Raw genomic sequence first — 15,868 nt, 5'->3', positions numbered from 1 at the left:
GGCCAGCCAAACGTGATGTCCTGCACAGGAGGAGATTGGAAACTCCCGCCTGCCCTGTGACTCTAGAGGCTCCTCCCTTCCTGGCCTCAGACTCTGGAGACCCTTGGCCCCCATCCCACACCCTGCCAAGGCTCTTGGACACCCCTGTGTTTATGTCAACAGAGTGGTTGCTAGCGGGGGCAGGCTCCTGCCCGCCAGGGCGGTGCCTGGTGCCAGTGGCCCATTGTTTGTGTACCTCGTCTTGGTAGTGACTGAGGGGCGGGCACACCAGGGCTGGGTCTCTGGGGCAACGCACTGTTGGGGGTCCCAGCTGTCCCTGCACATAAAGCACCCACTCTGTCAACGGGCTCCCAAGGTATCTTCTTTCGCAGAGTGAGAATGTAAACCCTCCCCTGGTGAGGCTGCTATTTTCCTCCAGCCCACCACCCCACCCCGGCCTCTCTACTCCCTTCCCAGTGAGGGCAGCTCGGCAGCCCACCAAGACCCAAGGAGTAGCCGTGCCTGACCCTGTCTCCTCCTCTCAGCCACCTCCTAGAACCTTGGAATATTTTCTGAAATGACCGTGGGAAATGGGCCAGGGAGAGGCAGGCCACAGCTTACCCTGGGCCTAACCCAGCTCCTCCCAGACACAGAGAGGGGCTGGGGCCTACAGAGACAGATTGGGAGAATTCCCTTTTGGGTTTCCATCCCCACTCACCCGCTGTCTGGTGTCTCTATACCTATACCTCCTTCACACACACACACACACCTCATATACTAATTGCTTCCAGAGCCCAATCTCCCTGCAAGAACTCTTTCTCCCCCTAGTCCCCTTCTTGCCCCTCGTCCCTCAGAGCCTGGCCTCAGGGGTCCTGGTAGCTGTCGGGACTAAATGGTGAAGGAGTTAAGACTCAAAGCTCTGCTCTCACTAGCTGTGTGACTTTGGGGGCAAGTCACTTAACCTCTCTGATCTCAATTTCCTCACCAATAAAATGAGGATAATAATAGTACCTACCCCGACATCCTTATGAGGAGTAAATGAGTTCATTTACGTGACCTGCTTAGAGCCACGTCAAGCCCCAGGGAGGGTTGGGCCCGTGTCAGCTCTCATGTTACTGAATTCCAGGCAGCATAACCCAGTGGGAAAAGCATGGAACTTGGAGGCTGACAGACTTGGGTTCAAATCCCAGCACTCCACTGACCCCACTGAAATAAATAGATACCTTATTTCCCAGTTTCCTCTTCTGCAAAAGGGGTGTATTGATAGAAACGTACCCAACAGTGTTAACACGGGGGGCTGGGGAATGCCTGCACTAAAAAGGGTATAGTGGCAGCTGCAGGAGCTGGAGTCCGGCTCCTGGCACCTGATCCCCCAGATTAGCTACTGCGCTCTGGGGCCAGCAGGGGAAACTGGACTGACTTGGAAAGGAGAGCCACGGACCAGGCAGGAATTTGTGCCCCCAAGAGGTGCCATAAATAGCCAGAGGGAGTCAGAGGGCCTCCAGGGAAGGAGGGTTGGAAAGGAGCAGTGGAAAAGGAAACTGTCAGTCATCAGTCCAGGCAGGGTCCAGGGCACTCTCCCAAATGTCAAAGGTAAAAGTGTATGGATGTGGTAGGAGTGAGGGGGTCACATCTTCAGAGAGGACCAGCTTGGGGACCATCTCCCAACATCACTCAGAGTCAGAAAATTTCCACACTGTCACACTGTTCATCTCCACCCTGCAGGTCTTCGAGAGCCAGCCCTGCTTCCTCATTTTCATCCCTTTACCATCCTGGAATAGAGAGCAATAACTGAGCCTGCATCGCAGGTGGGAAGGTGGGAACACTGAGGCCCACCCAGAGATGCTAAGTGATTTGGCCAAGATCACACAGTGAATCAAGGATTGAGATGTGGATATGAACACGGATTTTTTTTTTTTTTTTTTTTTACTCCCAATCCAGGGTATACACTACAGCCAAAGTATAAGAACCTATCCTCAGGGAGGAAGTCTTCCCCACAAGCGAACAGTGAGCTGAAAGGATCCCTTCTCCCCACTTTCCTCCCTGCAAGACATTTTACTCTTCCTTAGTCGATCCAAGCACATCACTGTAGCTGCGACCGGAATGCTTTAAAGATGTATTCATCAGAACTAGCTGGGTGCAGCCCTGGAAATAAGAATGTAGGCTCAGAAGACCTGGACTTAAATCTTTGTGTGATCTTATACAAATCACCTTTCTGAGCTGCAGGGCCCTGACCTGCGAAATGAAGACAATAATACACACCCGCGTGAGACTGGCATGAGGACCGAAGGCAATAATGAGAGCCTGAGTGCCTGAATGACCCCAAATGCTACAAAAACTGGGAGCTGCTCCTGGTGAGGCAGCACCTTATTCCTCTCTGGATTCTTGGTGTTTACTACAGTAGTGCCTGGCATGTAGGAGCCCCAGATAAATGTTGATAAAATAAAAGAACGAAGTAAACTCTTTGCATTTAAATGTTGTATGTTTGTGTGATGATAATAATAATAATGTGTGTTTGCTATTTATCAGTTATCACTGCCTTTCTTTGTGGACACAGGCACTACTACTGCTACCCTGTGCTTTACATCCCTGGAAAAATGACTGAATAAAAAAAAATAACTTCTGGATAAGAATGCTTTAAGTAATAAGCCTAATAGGTAGGGTGACCATAGACTTCGTCTATACTGGGGCACTTTGGGAGTGAAAGGGAAGGCAGTAGCAATTATGCCTGGACAACAGATATAAACTATGATTATCCTGGGCAAACCAAAATGCTTGGACATCTTACTCATAGGGTGCAATGCTGCTCAGAACTCTCCGGAAGGGAGAGCCCCAAATCCTCCAAATCATCCTAACTCCTATTCTCTACCCCGACCATGGAAGGGGTCCCCTACCTTCTCATTCCCACCACCCACCTGCACTGGGAGCTGTGTTCAGATCAGGTCCCCAGCGTTCTTAGGTTACTCATTTTCAACATCTAGGTGACTCTGACCCACACTTCTGTTGCCCTGAGAATGTCCTAGAATGTCTGCACTGCCCCAGACACGAAAACCCATGGCTCCGGCTAAGCACCCACCGTGTCAACTGCAAAAATCATCCAGCCCCTCCCGATGCTGTTCCAGCTCAGGGATTATTCCAGGGGCCCCAGTCATCTCTCATTAGTTTCGACAGTCTTAAAACCAGTCCTTTTGCTTCTGCTCTTTCTCACCTTTGCTCTGTTCTCAACAAAGCATCCTGGGTGATCCTACAAAAATATGTCAGACCATGTGTCCCATCTTTTCAAAGATAATGGCTTCCTATCTCACTCAGAGAAAAAGCCAAGGTCCTTATAACAGTCCCTAAGGCCCCAGCCTACTTAGCCTTTGTTTATCTCTCTGACCTCATCTCCTAGGACTCTCCAGCCATGTGTATGTCCTTACTTGTTCCTCAAACACACCAGGAAAGCTCCCACCTCAGGACCTTTGCACCTGCTTTTCCCCTCCTTGGAACACTTTCCCCTTAGATAACCCTATGACTATTTGCTTCACCTTCTTCAGCTCTTTTCTCAATTATTTCCTTTTCAAAGTTCTTCTCTGGCCACCCTATAAAAACATGTCACTCTGTCCCCCTTCCCTGCCTTTTCTCCTTAGCACCACCAAATAGACCATATATATTACTTATCCTGTATAGTATTCAACATCCTCGAGCTCCGTGAGGGCAAGGATTTTCATTTGTTTTGTTCTTTGCCATACCCCAGTACCTGAAACAGCCCCTGGCATATAGTAGATGCTCAATAAATATTTGTTAAATGAATAAAGGACCAACTGAGAGGGAACATACATGGCAGTTGGACATTTGGCCTCAGGAGTGAAAAGGCCTGGTTGTAATCCTGGCCCTGCCATTTTGGGGCTTATGACCGTAAAAAACGCCCTTAACACTTCTGTGCATCTTAGTTTCCTCATGTGTAACATGGGATAATCCACATTGCCTCCCAGGACTATTGAGAGCATTAAGTCCAATTTCACATATAAAACACTAAACTCACTGCCTGGCCTATTTCCAAAACTAAGCTTAGTAAATGGCAATAGTGTTACTTCTGGAGGCTCCCAGTCGACGTGACATTGCTTATGCATCATAACAGGCAAATCAGCATCCACTCCCTTTGAGTAACAACTCACAGTTTCTTTCCCAATTTGCATTACTCATCGCCCCCTGTCTCAGGACCCTCTTTCCCTGAACCCAAGTCTCCCCAACCAAGCTGGCCTGGGTCTCTTTGCAAACGCCCCGTTCAACACAAGCCTTGTCCTGCTTAAACCTCTGAGAGAGCTTCCCTCCGAAAACTCACCCACCCTAGGTCCCTTCCACGATCTCCCCAGGCGAGCTGGGTGGGAAAGAAAGGTGAGGGATACATGGTGAGGGAGGGGGAGAAGAAAGAGAATATGAATACATGTGTGACCTGGTGTGGGGAGGGAGAGCAGGCCAAGCCATCCCCACCTGCCAGCTTCCTGTCTGCTGCTGATAAATAGGGGATACCGACGGCCAGATTTTTCCATTCCCCCCATCCTGGCACCCGCTGTCACTCAATTAAAAAAAGACAGAGCGAGAGAGCCTGGGGGAGGGGCCTCTGGTTATAAAGCCTGTGGGCCAGTGGGTGAGCACACTGCTGGACTGCCAGATCCTTTTCCTGTCACCCCCAGGCAGATTTAGCTGCTGACAGCTGCTTGGGACTCTGCCGCCAGGCCTTGGCCCAGACCCGCCGCCTCTCCTCTCTCTCAGCGACTCCCAAGCCTCAGGCCCTCCATGGCCCAGAAAGAAGAGACCGCTCAGGCCGCGGCACCTACCTCGCAGGATGGTGAGGATCTGGAGAACCCGGAGGACCCCAAGAATCTGAAGGAACTGGTGGAGCTGCCGCCCTTTGAGATCGTCACAGGGTGAGAGCTGGGTGTGGATTGGGCCCCCCCTCCCTAGAAGAGCACCGGCTGGGGACAGGCTGGGGGGACTTAGATGGTAACAGTAGGGATTGGGGTCACCATGCTGCAGCCGTGAGAGTGCACAGGTGTGCACAGCAGGGGCTGCAGGGGACGCAGCAGCAAATCTCTCTTGGCTTCTCAGACACCTCCAGTCAGGGGAGGTAGGGGGAACTCCATGGAGGCCAGGGCCCAGAGGAGGAAACCACCCCTGAGGCATCACTTGCCTCTCTGGGTAGAGGTTGTTTAGTCCCAGGGAATTTGGTAAAAACATGGGATGACACCGGTACATTTCAATATGGTCCCAAAGTAGCTCCTCCCTCAACGTCTCTCTCTGCTTCTGAGTGGGCCTTTCCTCTACCTGTATGTCTCTCACTCTTTCTTTAGAGCTTCTCCCTGGAGTAGAAGATCCTAAGACAGGAAAGATAGATCCATCCTTTCCCAAGCTAGAGTGACAAGCGTTGTTTTTTTTTGCTTGCTGAATCATTTCTGAGTCTCCCCGGGGGCTGCCTACATCTGCCCCCCCCCCCACCTAGGGAAACAGAGAAGTTACAGGCCAGGCCCAGAGCTTCTGGGCAGAGGAGGGGTTCCAACACCCTCAGCCACAGCCTGGAGGAAGCAGGATCTAGAGCAAAGAGTGTTGAGGCTCCAAAGAGGGGGCTGCACACAGGGTCCCCCTGTCTCGTCCAGATTATGCCACTTCCAGGAATGAAACCAAGCTGTCTTCCTTCTCTTCCCTCTCTGTCCCTTTGGCAGAAGATTCTGCTAAGTTCCTAATCAAAGGATAAGAAGGGAATACGTGGGGCCACTAGAATTCCTTATCTCCAACAATGCCCACAGGCAGACGAAGGGCCATGGGAAGAGAAACTTCAGGAAGAATGGAGGCCTGATGCCTTCAAGGGGCAGAAGGGGCCCTGGGAGGCAATTTGGACTTGCTGTTTGAAGCTGGGCAAGTGCTTTTCCAGTCCTGGCTGCAGTTTTTTCATCTGTAACATGAGGAAGTTATGCTAGTTGATTCCCAAGGTCCCTTCCAACTCAGATATTTTCTGATTTCTAAGAGAACCTGAGGGAAATGCATCCTAGTTCCTGAGGCAAGGCTTCAGGAAAGAGTCCCCGAACTTGCACTCACCCATGGCCAACCAAGTAATGTCACTTTCAACCCAGGATTAAAGGAGCAATGGGGCACAGATTAATACATTCACAGGGAGAGTCTAGGGCCACCAGAACAGGAGAATCCTTGATTCCAGTGGCTCTCTGTAGAAGGAGATCCTTTTTCTAACACCTGAACATGCTGGTCCTTGCTGGCCTTGGTCACATACACACACACACGGGCACATGCACACCCAGTCTGCACAGTGTTGTGATCTTGTGATCTCCCCGGCACAGGGGCAGGGTTGGTTCAGAACAGAATTAGAGTATGTTTATTGAGTTGAACATGCTTTGAGGTCTCAGGGTGGTTCTCTTTGAAAGCTTAAATCTTCTGATGTCACTTGCACGTGTCTGGGGCTTTATAATCCCGGCACACTTTCATAGGCCTGAGCGCATTCAAGCCTCGGCACAAGGCCAGGAGAGGAGCTATATCATTGCCACTCTACAGATGGGGAAGCTGAGAGTAGGGGAGATCCAGTCACTGCTCCAAGACCACAGACCCAGTAAGTGGCAAGTTTTCTGACTCCACCCTGGCATCCTTTCCACTGGTCTCCCAAACAGAGCTCCACCTCTCTCCATCCTCGAGATGGTGAGGCTCAGACGCTTCCCTGACCCAAGGCTCAGAAGAAGAGGCACAGTCGGGCAGCTTTCTGGGCGCTCTGAGAGCAGTTCAGGAGGGAGGTGGAGCCCTTTGTGTTTCCCAGCCACAAGGAACAGCTGTGGAGATCTGTCTCCTGGGCCCCTCCGAGTAAACAGACAGCTTAAAATAGCCTAGAGGGGTGGCTATGTCTGTGCAGGGACAGGAAGAGGGAACAGCTTTCCTCTCTTTCACTCTCCAGGTGCCCTGGCGTCAAAGGACCAGCAGAGCCTGGACTCCCATGGGGGAGAGGTCTAGCCACACTGACCCTTAGAACAGGGCCCCAGACTAGAACCGCAGATGGCTTTTCAGGAAACAAGTCTGAGGGGAGGAGGGAGTACTGGGTGGGAATAAGGAGAGACATGCCCACTTATCGTGATTCTGGTTTGAATAGGGCACTCGGGATAGAAAGCAGATCTAAGGGAATTCCCTGGCAGTCTAGTGGTTAGGACTCGGAGCTTTCACTGCCGAGGGCCCGGGTTCAAACCCTAGTTGGGGAACTAAGATCCCACAAGCCTCGTGGCATGACCAAAAAAAAAAATAGAAAGCAGACCTAAGAACATTAAAAATAATGTGGTAGAAATTGCTAGAGAAAGGTCTATAACTGCGGCAGAGTGCCCAGGCCCGCTCACGCCTCTCGGCTGAGAGTCAGTCGGATGCATCTCTTACCAAGTCTGTGTTCACTAAATCCTGCTGGTTTCTTGAAATCTCCATAATGGGTGTGTTGACGGGAATCAGCAAATGTTAGAAATCAGGGCTTTTAAAAAAAAATTTCTTTCAGAGAGCTGGGTGTTAAGCCAGCACAGCACTGAAAGAGAGAACCCTCTGAACAGGAGCAGGAGAGCCGAGGAGGGATGTGCTTAAGGGGTAAGATCTGAGGCCCAGAGAAGGTACCATCCATCGGTACCAGGTTTAATTTCTTGAGTGTCGACTGCTGTCCAAAATCTGAGAGGTTGGATTACTCAACCTATCTTTCAGATGAGGAAACCAATCCTCAGAGGGAGAAATAATTTGCCCAAAGCTAGTGGATGGAGTAGGGTGTGAACCCCAAGACTGTCTGACTTGCATCAGACAGTGATGCAAGTGCATCTAAAAAGGCCATAAAGAAGGGTCCTTTATATTCAACAAATATTTTCTGAATAGGAGTCATTTGTTTACTGCCTGTTTCCCCCAGAAGTATTTAACCTCCATGAGGACGGGGACTCTTCCTTTTAGGTGCTTTCTCCCTAGCACCAAGAATGGTACCCAGCTCCTAACTGGTACTCAATAAACATTTGCTGAATAAGTGAGTGAACTCATGATTGAGCACCTATTGTGTGGTAGGCTCTCTGCCAGGCATTCGGGTAGGGAATTAATTGGGGGGAGGGCTTCTTGAAGAGAGTTCAGGATATATATACGAAGATCCACCAGCGCTAGGCTCACAAGAGAATTCCACTGGACCATGCCTGCCTCTGAACTCAGCATGCTTGAGGGAAGCTCTGGGGCACCGGAACGGGTTGGCTCCCCATGTCTCCACCCCAGCTGCAGCTCTGCCTGGCAGCTCCCCTTGCTGTGTTTGTCTTTATCTCTAGTTATGTTGTGTATGATTTTGTGTGTGTGTGTGTGTGTGTGTGTGTGTGTGTGTGTGTGTGTGTGTATGATTTTACATAAGCTGAACCTGCTATCAAAGGGGTTATTCTAGAACAGAGATAAATGGCACAGGCGACGAGTCTCCTTCCAACCACTTCTCTAGCCCCCAGTAGTTTACTCCACCCACGTGAGGAACAGAGAGGAGAAGCAGGGTTCAGAGAAGGGCCAGGCAAGGAGTGAGGGGCCTTCGACACCACTGTTAATGCCATGTCCCCTCACCCCTCACCTGGAGTCTGGAGCAGCCTGGGAAAGTTTGTTCTATAAAGAACAGAAGACAGCCACTGACTCTGGCCACCCTGGCCTCCACTGAGGGTTGGGGGAAGGTGGAAGCTCATGTGCAGAGATGGTGTTTCCCAGGGAAACAGGGCGGGCCCAGGGCTTTCGGAATCCCATCCAGAACTGCCAGTCAGGAGCCAGCAGCTCCTCAAACCCCTTCTTAGCTCTAGGAAGTCCGGCTGTTAGAACTCTCTGCTTCCCTACACTCCTCCTTCTGACGATGCCCACTCCTAGCATCTTCTTTGAAAAGTGGTCTGAAAAAGGGAAAAGGAAACTGAAACTGGCAATTCTGCCTCTTTCAAGTAGGTCACAAAAGGTCTCATGAGCAAAGCAGAAACGAGTCAACACTCAATTACCTGTGAGTAGATTTTCCACTCCATGGATTATTTGGGGGCAAATGTTTAAACTTGGACTAGCTTCCACTGCCCTCCAGGTTGCTTCCTTTCACTGTCTAGATTTATGCTTAGGAAATGCAAATGCTTTTTAATGTGAAAACGAGCATATATATATATATTTTGCATTGACTCACATCTCTTCTCCCTCCATCAAGCAGACCTTTGTCCCACTTTTTTCCAGATATAAGGATTCTCCACTTCCTGCCTAGAGAATTGCAATGCCCAGAAACCGGGGTCTAAGCAGATGTAGTATGAATGGCCTTGTCTGCAGAAAGTATGAGGAAGTGGTGCCTAAAGAGGTGAAGTTGGCAGGAGGGGGTAGGAATCATGCTGTTGGTTTCTGTGCTTGAAGAAGGGACTGAGTCCAGGTGAAGAAATCTACCATCAGCATCTCTCTCCTGACCACCACTCCAACACACACACACACACACACACACAATTTAGCAGTAAAATATCTGCTAGGGTTGACAGCAAAGGGCTATAATATAAGTAAATGTGGTACTTGGGCATATCATGCTACTAGAAAATAAAAGATGTTTGTGATTATCTACGAAATCACTGTCACTATTTCCTTCCTTCCACTAGTGGGCATAATAGTGTTATGTGATTCTATAATATAACCCAAGATGGCCATGTTGGCTATCTCTCTGGAGAAATTTCAGACCTCTACTGCCTCTTTTCTCCTGGTAGCCCTCCAGGGCTGAGCTGTTTCAGTCTGTGGGAAGCCCGAGAATGGGAAGCCTCATTCAACCTTTATGCTCCTTCTAGAAGACCAAGAATCCCACTGGGAAGCCAAGCAAGCTCAGTCTCTGAGCAAGCCCAAGGAAAGACTGGGAGCCAAGACCTTCCGTGACTTTCCTTTGCCCCTTGAATGCACTTCCCTTCCTGAGGTCCCTAGTCCAGAAGGCCCTGCTGAGGGACAGGGTAGACCATGGGGCTGTTGGCCCACGGGGTTGGAAACTGATATTTATAGAGAGGTGAACATTCTTCCTCTCCCTTGGGTTTCCAGTTTCTCTGGGTCCTCTACTCTTGCCTAAAGAAGAGGAGGATGGGCTGAGAGAAGCATCAGTTGTAGACCATCCAGCCAACATGCAACTGCACACTGGGCCACACATGTCCTCTCGGCTGGGCTGTACTTGGCAAAGTTGGAGCAATACTTCGGGGTTTCCAGAAGGAAACCTGAGGGACCAACAGGCAGCTATTGCTGAAGCCCCCAAGCCAATCAAGCAGCCATGAATCCTTCCAAAAGTTTTACCTGAGAATCCATCCTACAGGTAGCTCTGGATTGGACTTGGGGAAGTGGTCTGGCAAAAGGCCTTGAAGAAAGGAAATCCAAAAAAGAGGGGATATACGTATACATATAGCTAATTCACTTCACTGTACAGCAGAAACTAACACAACATTGTAAAGCAACTATACTCCAATTAAAAAACAAACAAACAAAAACAGTTTCAGCAAGAAAGGTAAGCTCTATGCTTCTCAGGAGAAAAAAAAAGCCACTCTAGGAAGTGAAGGGATCATTTAGCAACTGGCTGAGTTCAGGAGTGGTCTGGTGGGGTGAGTTTAATGGAAGAAAGCCCAGTGTAAGTGAATTCCCAGCAGGGATTGAAAGAGGAGAGGGGAATCATCAGGCCATCCATCCTCCCCAAATGTTAAGTAAATATAAACACATTCAACCAGGGACAGAGGGGCTTAGGAAGCTAAAGATAGTACCCGAAGGAATCCCAGGGCTGGGTCCCCAAACACATCCATCTCCACAATGGAAACTTAACCTGACAGCAAGGGACATGGAAAGCTGGGTGGAGAAAATTTGGTGATGGGGGAGGGGGGGATTGCAGGAAAATAGCTCTAGTTTCCTCAGCTCTTTGGCACCTGCAACTTACCCCTAAGAAGCCAAGACCCTGGGATACCAGGGATCCCCCTGCAGCCCAGGGAGTTGGGTGACCTCTCTGGGGGAAGGGAAGGGGTGTAGAGAAGCAAGAGCAGAGTTAATGGTTGCCATAGGGTATCTTCTGGGGCAACCACAGAGATTACATTTTTTAAAAGAAAACATTCAGCCTCTCCAGCTGGTACTCATCCACTCCTCTCCTTCTGACCTTTTCAACCTCTCCTGTTGCAGCCTCTTCATTCTCCTGGGACTTCAAACCTGCACAAATCTTCCCTATTTTAGAAAAACATGCACATACACGTAAAGATGAAAACAATCTTCACCTCTGATGCTTTCTTTAGGCCCTCTCCTTTTTTCTCCCCTTATTACTACTAAACTTTTCAAAACGCCTGGCCTTTTTCTGCTGCTTTCATTTCCTAATCATCCGTCTCCCCTTGGACATATTCATCACCAAGTCTGGTGCTCTAAGACACCAAATGGGCTTTCTAAATTTCAGGCTTTTCCCCAGCTTCACTCTCTCTGCCTAAAGCCACCCCGGTACTCCTCCATGGACCTCACTTTCATTATACCTTTCTTTCCTCAGGAACCTGTAGCAATCCTCTATTGGCTCCTGAGTCAAGGCTAAACTCTCAAGAACCTTCATCACATGTCCCCCACTCTACCTCTTCACTTTTAGTAGTCCTCTACTGTTCTCAGCTGTCTTATCTACATCTTTTCTTTCCAGCTATAATCTAGCTGCTAGATTACAAGCATCTGGAGGGCAGAGGCCAAGTCTTTTATGGTTTTGAAATGTGTCAATACTATACAAGTTAGTTCATATCAAGGTACCCTTAGGTAGTCTGGCCTCAAAGATAAACATTCTTGGACACTTACATGACAACCCTTCTTTCACCTGAGGGAAAACACAGACTTGAGAAAAACAGTCCTTGGGAGAGCCTGGGACTGCAAGTTTTAGGCCATCCCGTACCTAAGATGCAATACCCGTGACTGACAAGGAGAGATATGAAAGCATGAAATGTTCTTGCTCTGTCGTGAGATATTTTACAGGCTTGCTACTTTGTAAAATTACTATTTGAACACTGCTTTTCAAACCTGGCCACATAGAATCATCTGGAGCACTTTTTAAAAAATGCTGATGCCTGAGCCTCCTCCAAATGTTCTCATTTAATTGGCTTGGCGTGGGGCCTGGGCATGGACATTTGTAGCTCCTCGAGAGGATTCTAATGTACAGCCAGGTTAAAGAGTCACTGATTTAGAAATGTGAGCGTGTGCTGTGTGCTGGGAGTGAAGGTGGAGTGTTTGGAGACCTGTGCTAATGAGGTGTCCAGGATGCACGCCTCACTCCAAATTCTCTCCTCTCCTTTAGATAAACATTTGAATTCCTTCGTGTCTTTTTGTCACTGCTGTCAGCGTAGGCAAGTCCTGTTTCGGTAGTGAGAGTGAATGTGTCTCAGAGGTACTTATCTTGGAGAGCCACCCACTCCACGCTAGTCCTAGAACAAGAACTCATCATTCTCTCTCCTTCCCTGTGCCTTTGCCTCCTTGACCCACAGGGAGCGGCTGCCTGCCAACTTCTTTAAGTTTCAGTTCCGGAATGTGGAGTACAGCTCCGGGCGGAACAAGACCTTCCTCTGCTATGTGGTTGAAGCGCAGAGCAAGGGAGGCCAAGTGCAGGCCTCGCGGGGATACCTAGAGGACGAGCACGCCGCCGCGCACGCGGAGGAAGCGTTCTTCAACACCATCATGCCAGCCTTCGACCCGGCCCTGTGCTACCTGGTCACCTGGTACGTGTCCTCCAGCCCCTGCGCAGCTTGCGCTGACCGCATCGTCAGGACCCTCAACAAGACCAAGAACCTGCGCCTGCTCCTCCTGGCGGGGCGGCTCTTCATGTGGGAGGAGCCTGAGATCCAGGCGGCTCTCCGGAAGCTGAAGGAGGCTGGCTGCAAACTGCGCATCATGAAGCCCCAAGACTTCGAGTACGTCTGGCAGAATTTCGTGGAGCAAGAAGAGGGCGAATCCAAGGCCTTTGAGCCCTGGGAGGACATTCAGGAGAACTTCCTGTACTATGACGAGAAGTTGGCTGACATCCTGAAGTAGGCGAGTGGGCTCAGCCTCACGTGAGTCTTTTCACTGTTAACTTGGGTAGAAGGTCAGGTGGAATGAGTGGTCTCTTTGATTTTCCTTTGATAGGATTTCATCTGTGTTTTTGGTTGGTTGTAAAAACATTCTTAGAAGATCCCTCCTTCTTTTCTCTTTCCTCTAAATTCCTCTCCCTAAATCCTTTTCTCTCCTACCCTTTTATTTCAAACTGATTTTCCCCATAACTTGGAGTGCTCAAGGGTGACAGGAATCCAGAAGCTTTGATGAGACAGAATGACTTTCATAGTAAGATTTAGAAGGTGCAAGGACCTGTTACTGAACAGCAAAGATATTTCAGTCCCCTAAGCATGTCCCCATGTCCACCTGTTCAGACTTACTAACTCTGGACACCTTCTAGATGCCCTGCCCCCACCCCATTTGCAATCTTACCATTCCATTTTTCCCTAATGCAGGTTCTTCATTCCTACAGGGGCTTTTTTTTTTTTTTTTCATTTTTCATTTTTGGTACTTTTGAAAGTCCCCGAATGGATCTGTAGTCAACTTTTTGGGGGCCAGAGAAGCTTTCATGTTTTCAGACAAATGGTTCTGCTTTGAGGGAGACCAATAATTGCTGTTTGAATGTACAATGCAAGAACATTTCCCTAATGTTGAGAAGACCTCATCAGAACTCGCAGAAAAATGATGAATGCGGGAATGAGGATAATATAGCAACAAGTTCTGCTATACAGCAATGTTTAAAGGGTTAAAAAGATGTTTGTAAATTAGGCAGCAGTTCAGAAGTAGCCTCCTATAGATATCAAGATGTGATAGGAGAACTGGAAGTAAAAATTAGCTATTTAAGCAAATAATTAGGACACAATTAAGGCCAATTTGGCCTCTTGCTGAGGGTAAATTAGACTCTTTGAGAAACAGGCCGATTGCCCTCAGGAAAGAGGGTAAAGGATCCTTTACTGTCTCCTTTCGAATTTCATCTGATCTAGTTTGCTCCCATAGAAGTGCAATGACTAAGTCTCTTTACAAGACCTGAGTTACCGATCAAAATTTTCCCATAACAGAGAAAGGGTCTTCACCACCCTCTTATCCAACTTTAATTCTGGTACACCTCACATATTAATAAAACATGAAAGCAGCCTGCTTCCATGAAGATATTCAACTTATTTTTGGTGTCTCTCACTCGTAATACTCTAAAGAGAAGATGTTGCTTCACGGACACGTTTTGGAAACGTAAGTGTTCCCAGGGCTTGATGTTGGCAGGTGTTTGCTATTAGACATGCACGCAGGGTGCCTGATCATTCTCCAGCTGAGCGTTCACCAATCCATGAAGACAGTTTTCGGCCATTTCTTATAAAAAGCAGGACCCATTCACTGAATTCAGTGAGACTATGGTCAGGTAATGCCACATGGTACTTTGCTCACACAAAATAAGACCACTCTGAATGGTGGTGAGTAGTAATACAAACAGATTTCTAAGGATGACCTCTGAAAATACAAAATTAACTTAAATTCCTCGAAGATTTTATTAGTATAGGGACTGTCACTCATAATTATAAACCCTACATAGATTCTGTAGAATGATGACTGGTAGCCTAATTTTAACACTAGTGTACTTTCTTCTTAAACATCTTTTAGAGTCACAGGCCACTTCTTCCAGCTGCCAAACTAACAAGACCTCAGAGATGGATGTGTGTGTGTGTGCGTGTGTGTGTGCGTGTGTGTGCGTTTTCCATTAAGTCAAATAATTAAATAGCGAAACCTGCTATAAAAATTAAGCATTTCAAGGAGGATTAAAAAGAGCCTTTAATTTTGGATAACTGGGAGTTATATCTTTTGCTAATCTAAATAAACAAGTAAAATAGATAAATCAGTTTGAGGGAAAAGTCCATTTCTAAGTCAAATTATTTTTAAATAAAATATTATTGGACATGTTCCACATTATAAGCCTCCTTCCATTAGTGTACATAACCGTATTATCTGGACCCATTAACATGCTTCCCTATACTCTGTTTTCATTGCTCATATTCCTGAAGGGAAAGGTTAAAATGTACCAAGTTAAAAAAAAAATTGGCATGAAATCAAGTTGTCATCTAAAAGCCCCAAAGAACTCTGCTTAATTAAAATACTCTCAAGAAATGAGCATTTGTTAAAGAAAATTTGTCTCATATTTCTTATTCCGTCTTTTTGAAAAATGACAGAATAGGATTTAACCATATATTTAACTCAAGATAACATATTTAAAGCAGATCTCTTCTGGGGCTTTCTCTGTGCGAACCACACCAAAACATGAATGAAACAAATCCAGTCCTGAGTAAACCGGAAATCACAGGAGGCTATGGAGAAATTCAGGCACTTGCTGGGGAGGGCACAAAGAAACCCTAACTCAAAAAGAAAACCCTTCACTGTTTAGGGCCAGCAGGGCTCTCAGTAACATGCTTTCTGTTTTCTCACTAAGGTCTGTCTGCTGCCACCAAGAGACAGCAATGACACATGTGGCCATCTGGGACATGCCTGACTTCCCAATACCACTTGGAGCTGGACAACATTTGACACGAACCAATCCTACTGCACAACGCCCTCCGAGGACTCAAAATACACTTATGCTGTAAATCGTTTAAGCTGTGCCTCTCTCTCTAAGGCTGCTCTTGGGAAAGAGGAAAGTGAGCTGCGAAGAGAGAAACGGCAACCATATATGGGCACCAGGCATCCGTGGGGCTGAAGGTCCGCATTATTCCCTCAGTTGGGCTGCTTAGGTCGAAGAGCCTCAGACCCAAAGTCTGCACAGATCTTTGAAATATGTCCAGAAGTGCATCTTAAGTTGGGATCTTTTTTTTAAGAAAAACAGCAACATTAATAAAAGAGGTGGTGTGGTCTT

The 15,868-nt window shown here is 47.9% G+C and overlaps 1 protein-coding gene across 1 annotated transcript; it reads left to right on the top strand.

Annotated features, from left to right (window-relative positions):
* Positions 1-4,599: 4,599 nt before the first annotated feature.
* APOBEC2 (apolipoprotein B mRNA editing enzyme catalytic subunit 2) lies at positions 4,600-15,868 on the top strand. Its single transcript, XM_036867963.1, has 3 exons — positions 4,600-4,889; positions 12,453-13,016; positions 15,449-15,868. Exons 1-2 carry the CDS (start codon positions 4,759-4,761, stop codon positions 12,994-12,996), a joined length of 675 nt encoding a protein of 224 aa, XP_036723858.1. The 5' UTR covers positions 4,600-4,758; the 3' UTR covers positions 12,997-13,016; positions 15,449-15,868.

Source organism: Balaenoptera musculus, chromosome 11 (assembly GCF_009873245.2).
Source record: "Balaenoptera musculus isolate JJ_BM4_2016_0621 chromosome 11, mBalMus1.pri.v3, whole genome shotgun sequence".
NCBI classification, from domain to species: domain Eukaryota; kingdom Metazoa; phylum Chordata; class Mammalia; order Artiodactyla; family Balaenopteridae; genus Balaenoptera; species Balaenoptera musculus.
Note: the sequence above shows the minus strand (reverse complement) of the source record. Positions and strands in the feature narration are given on the sequence as shown.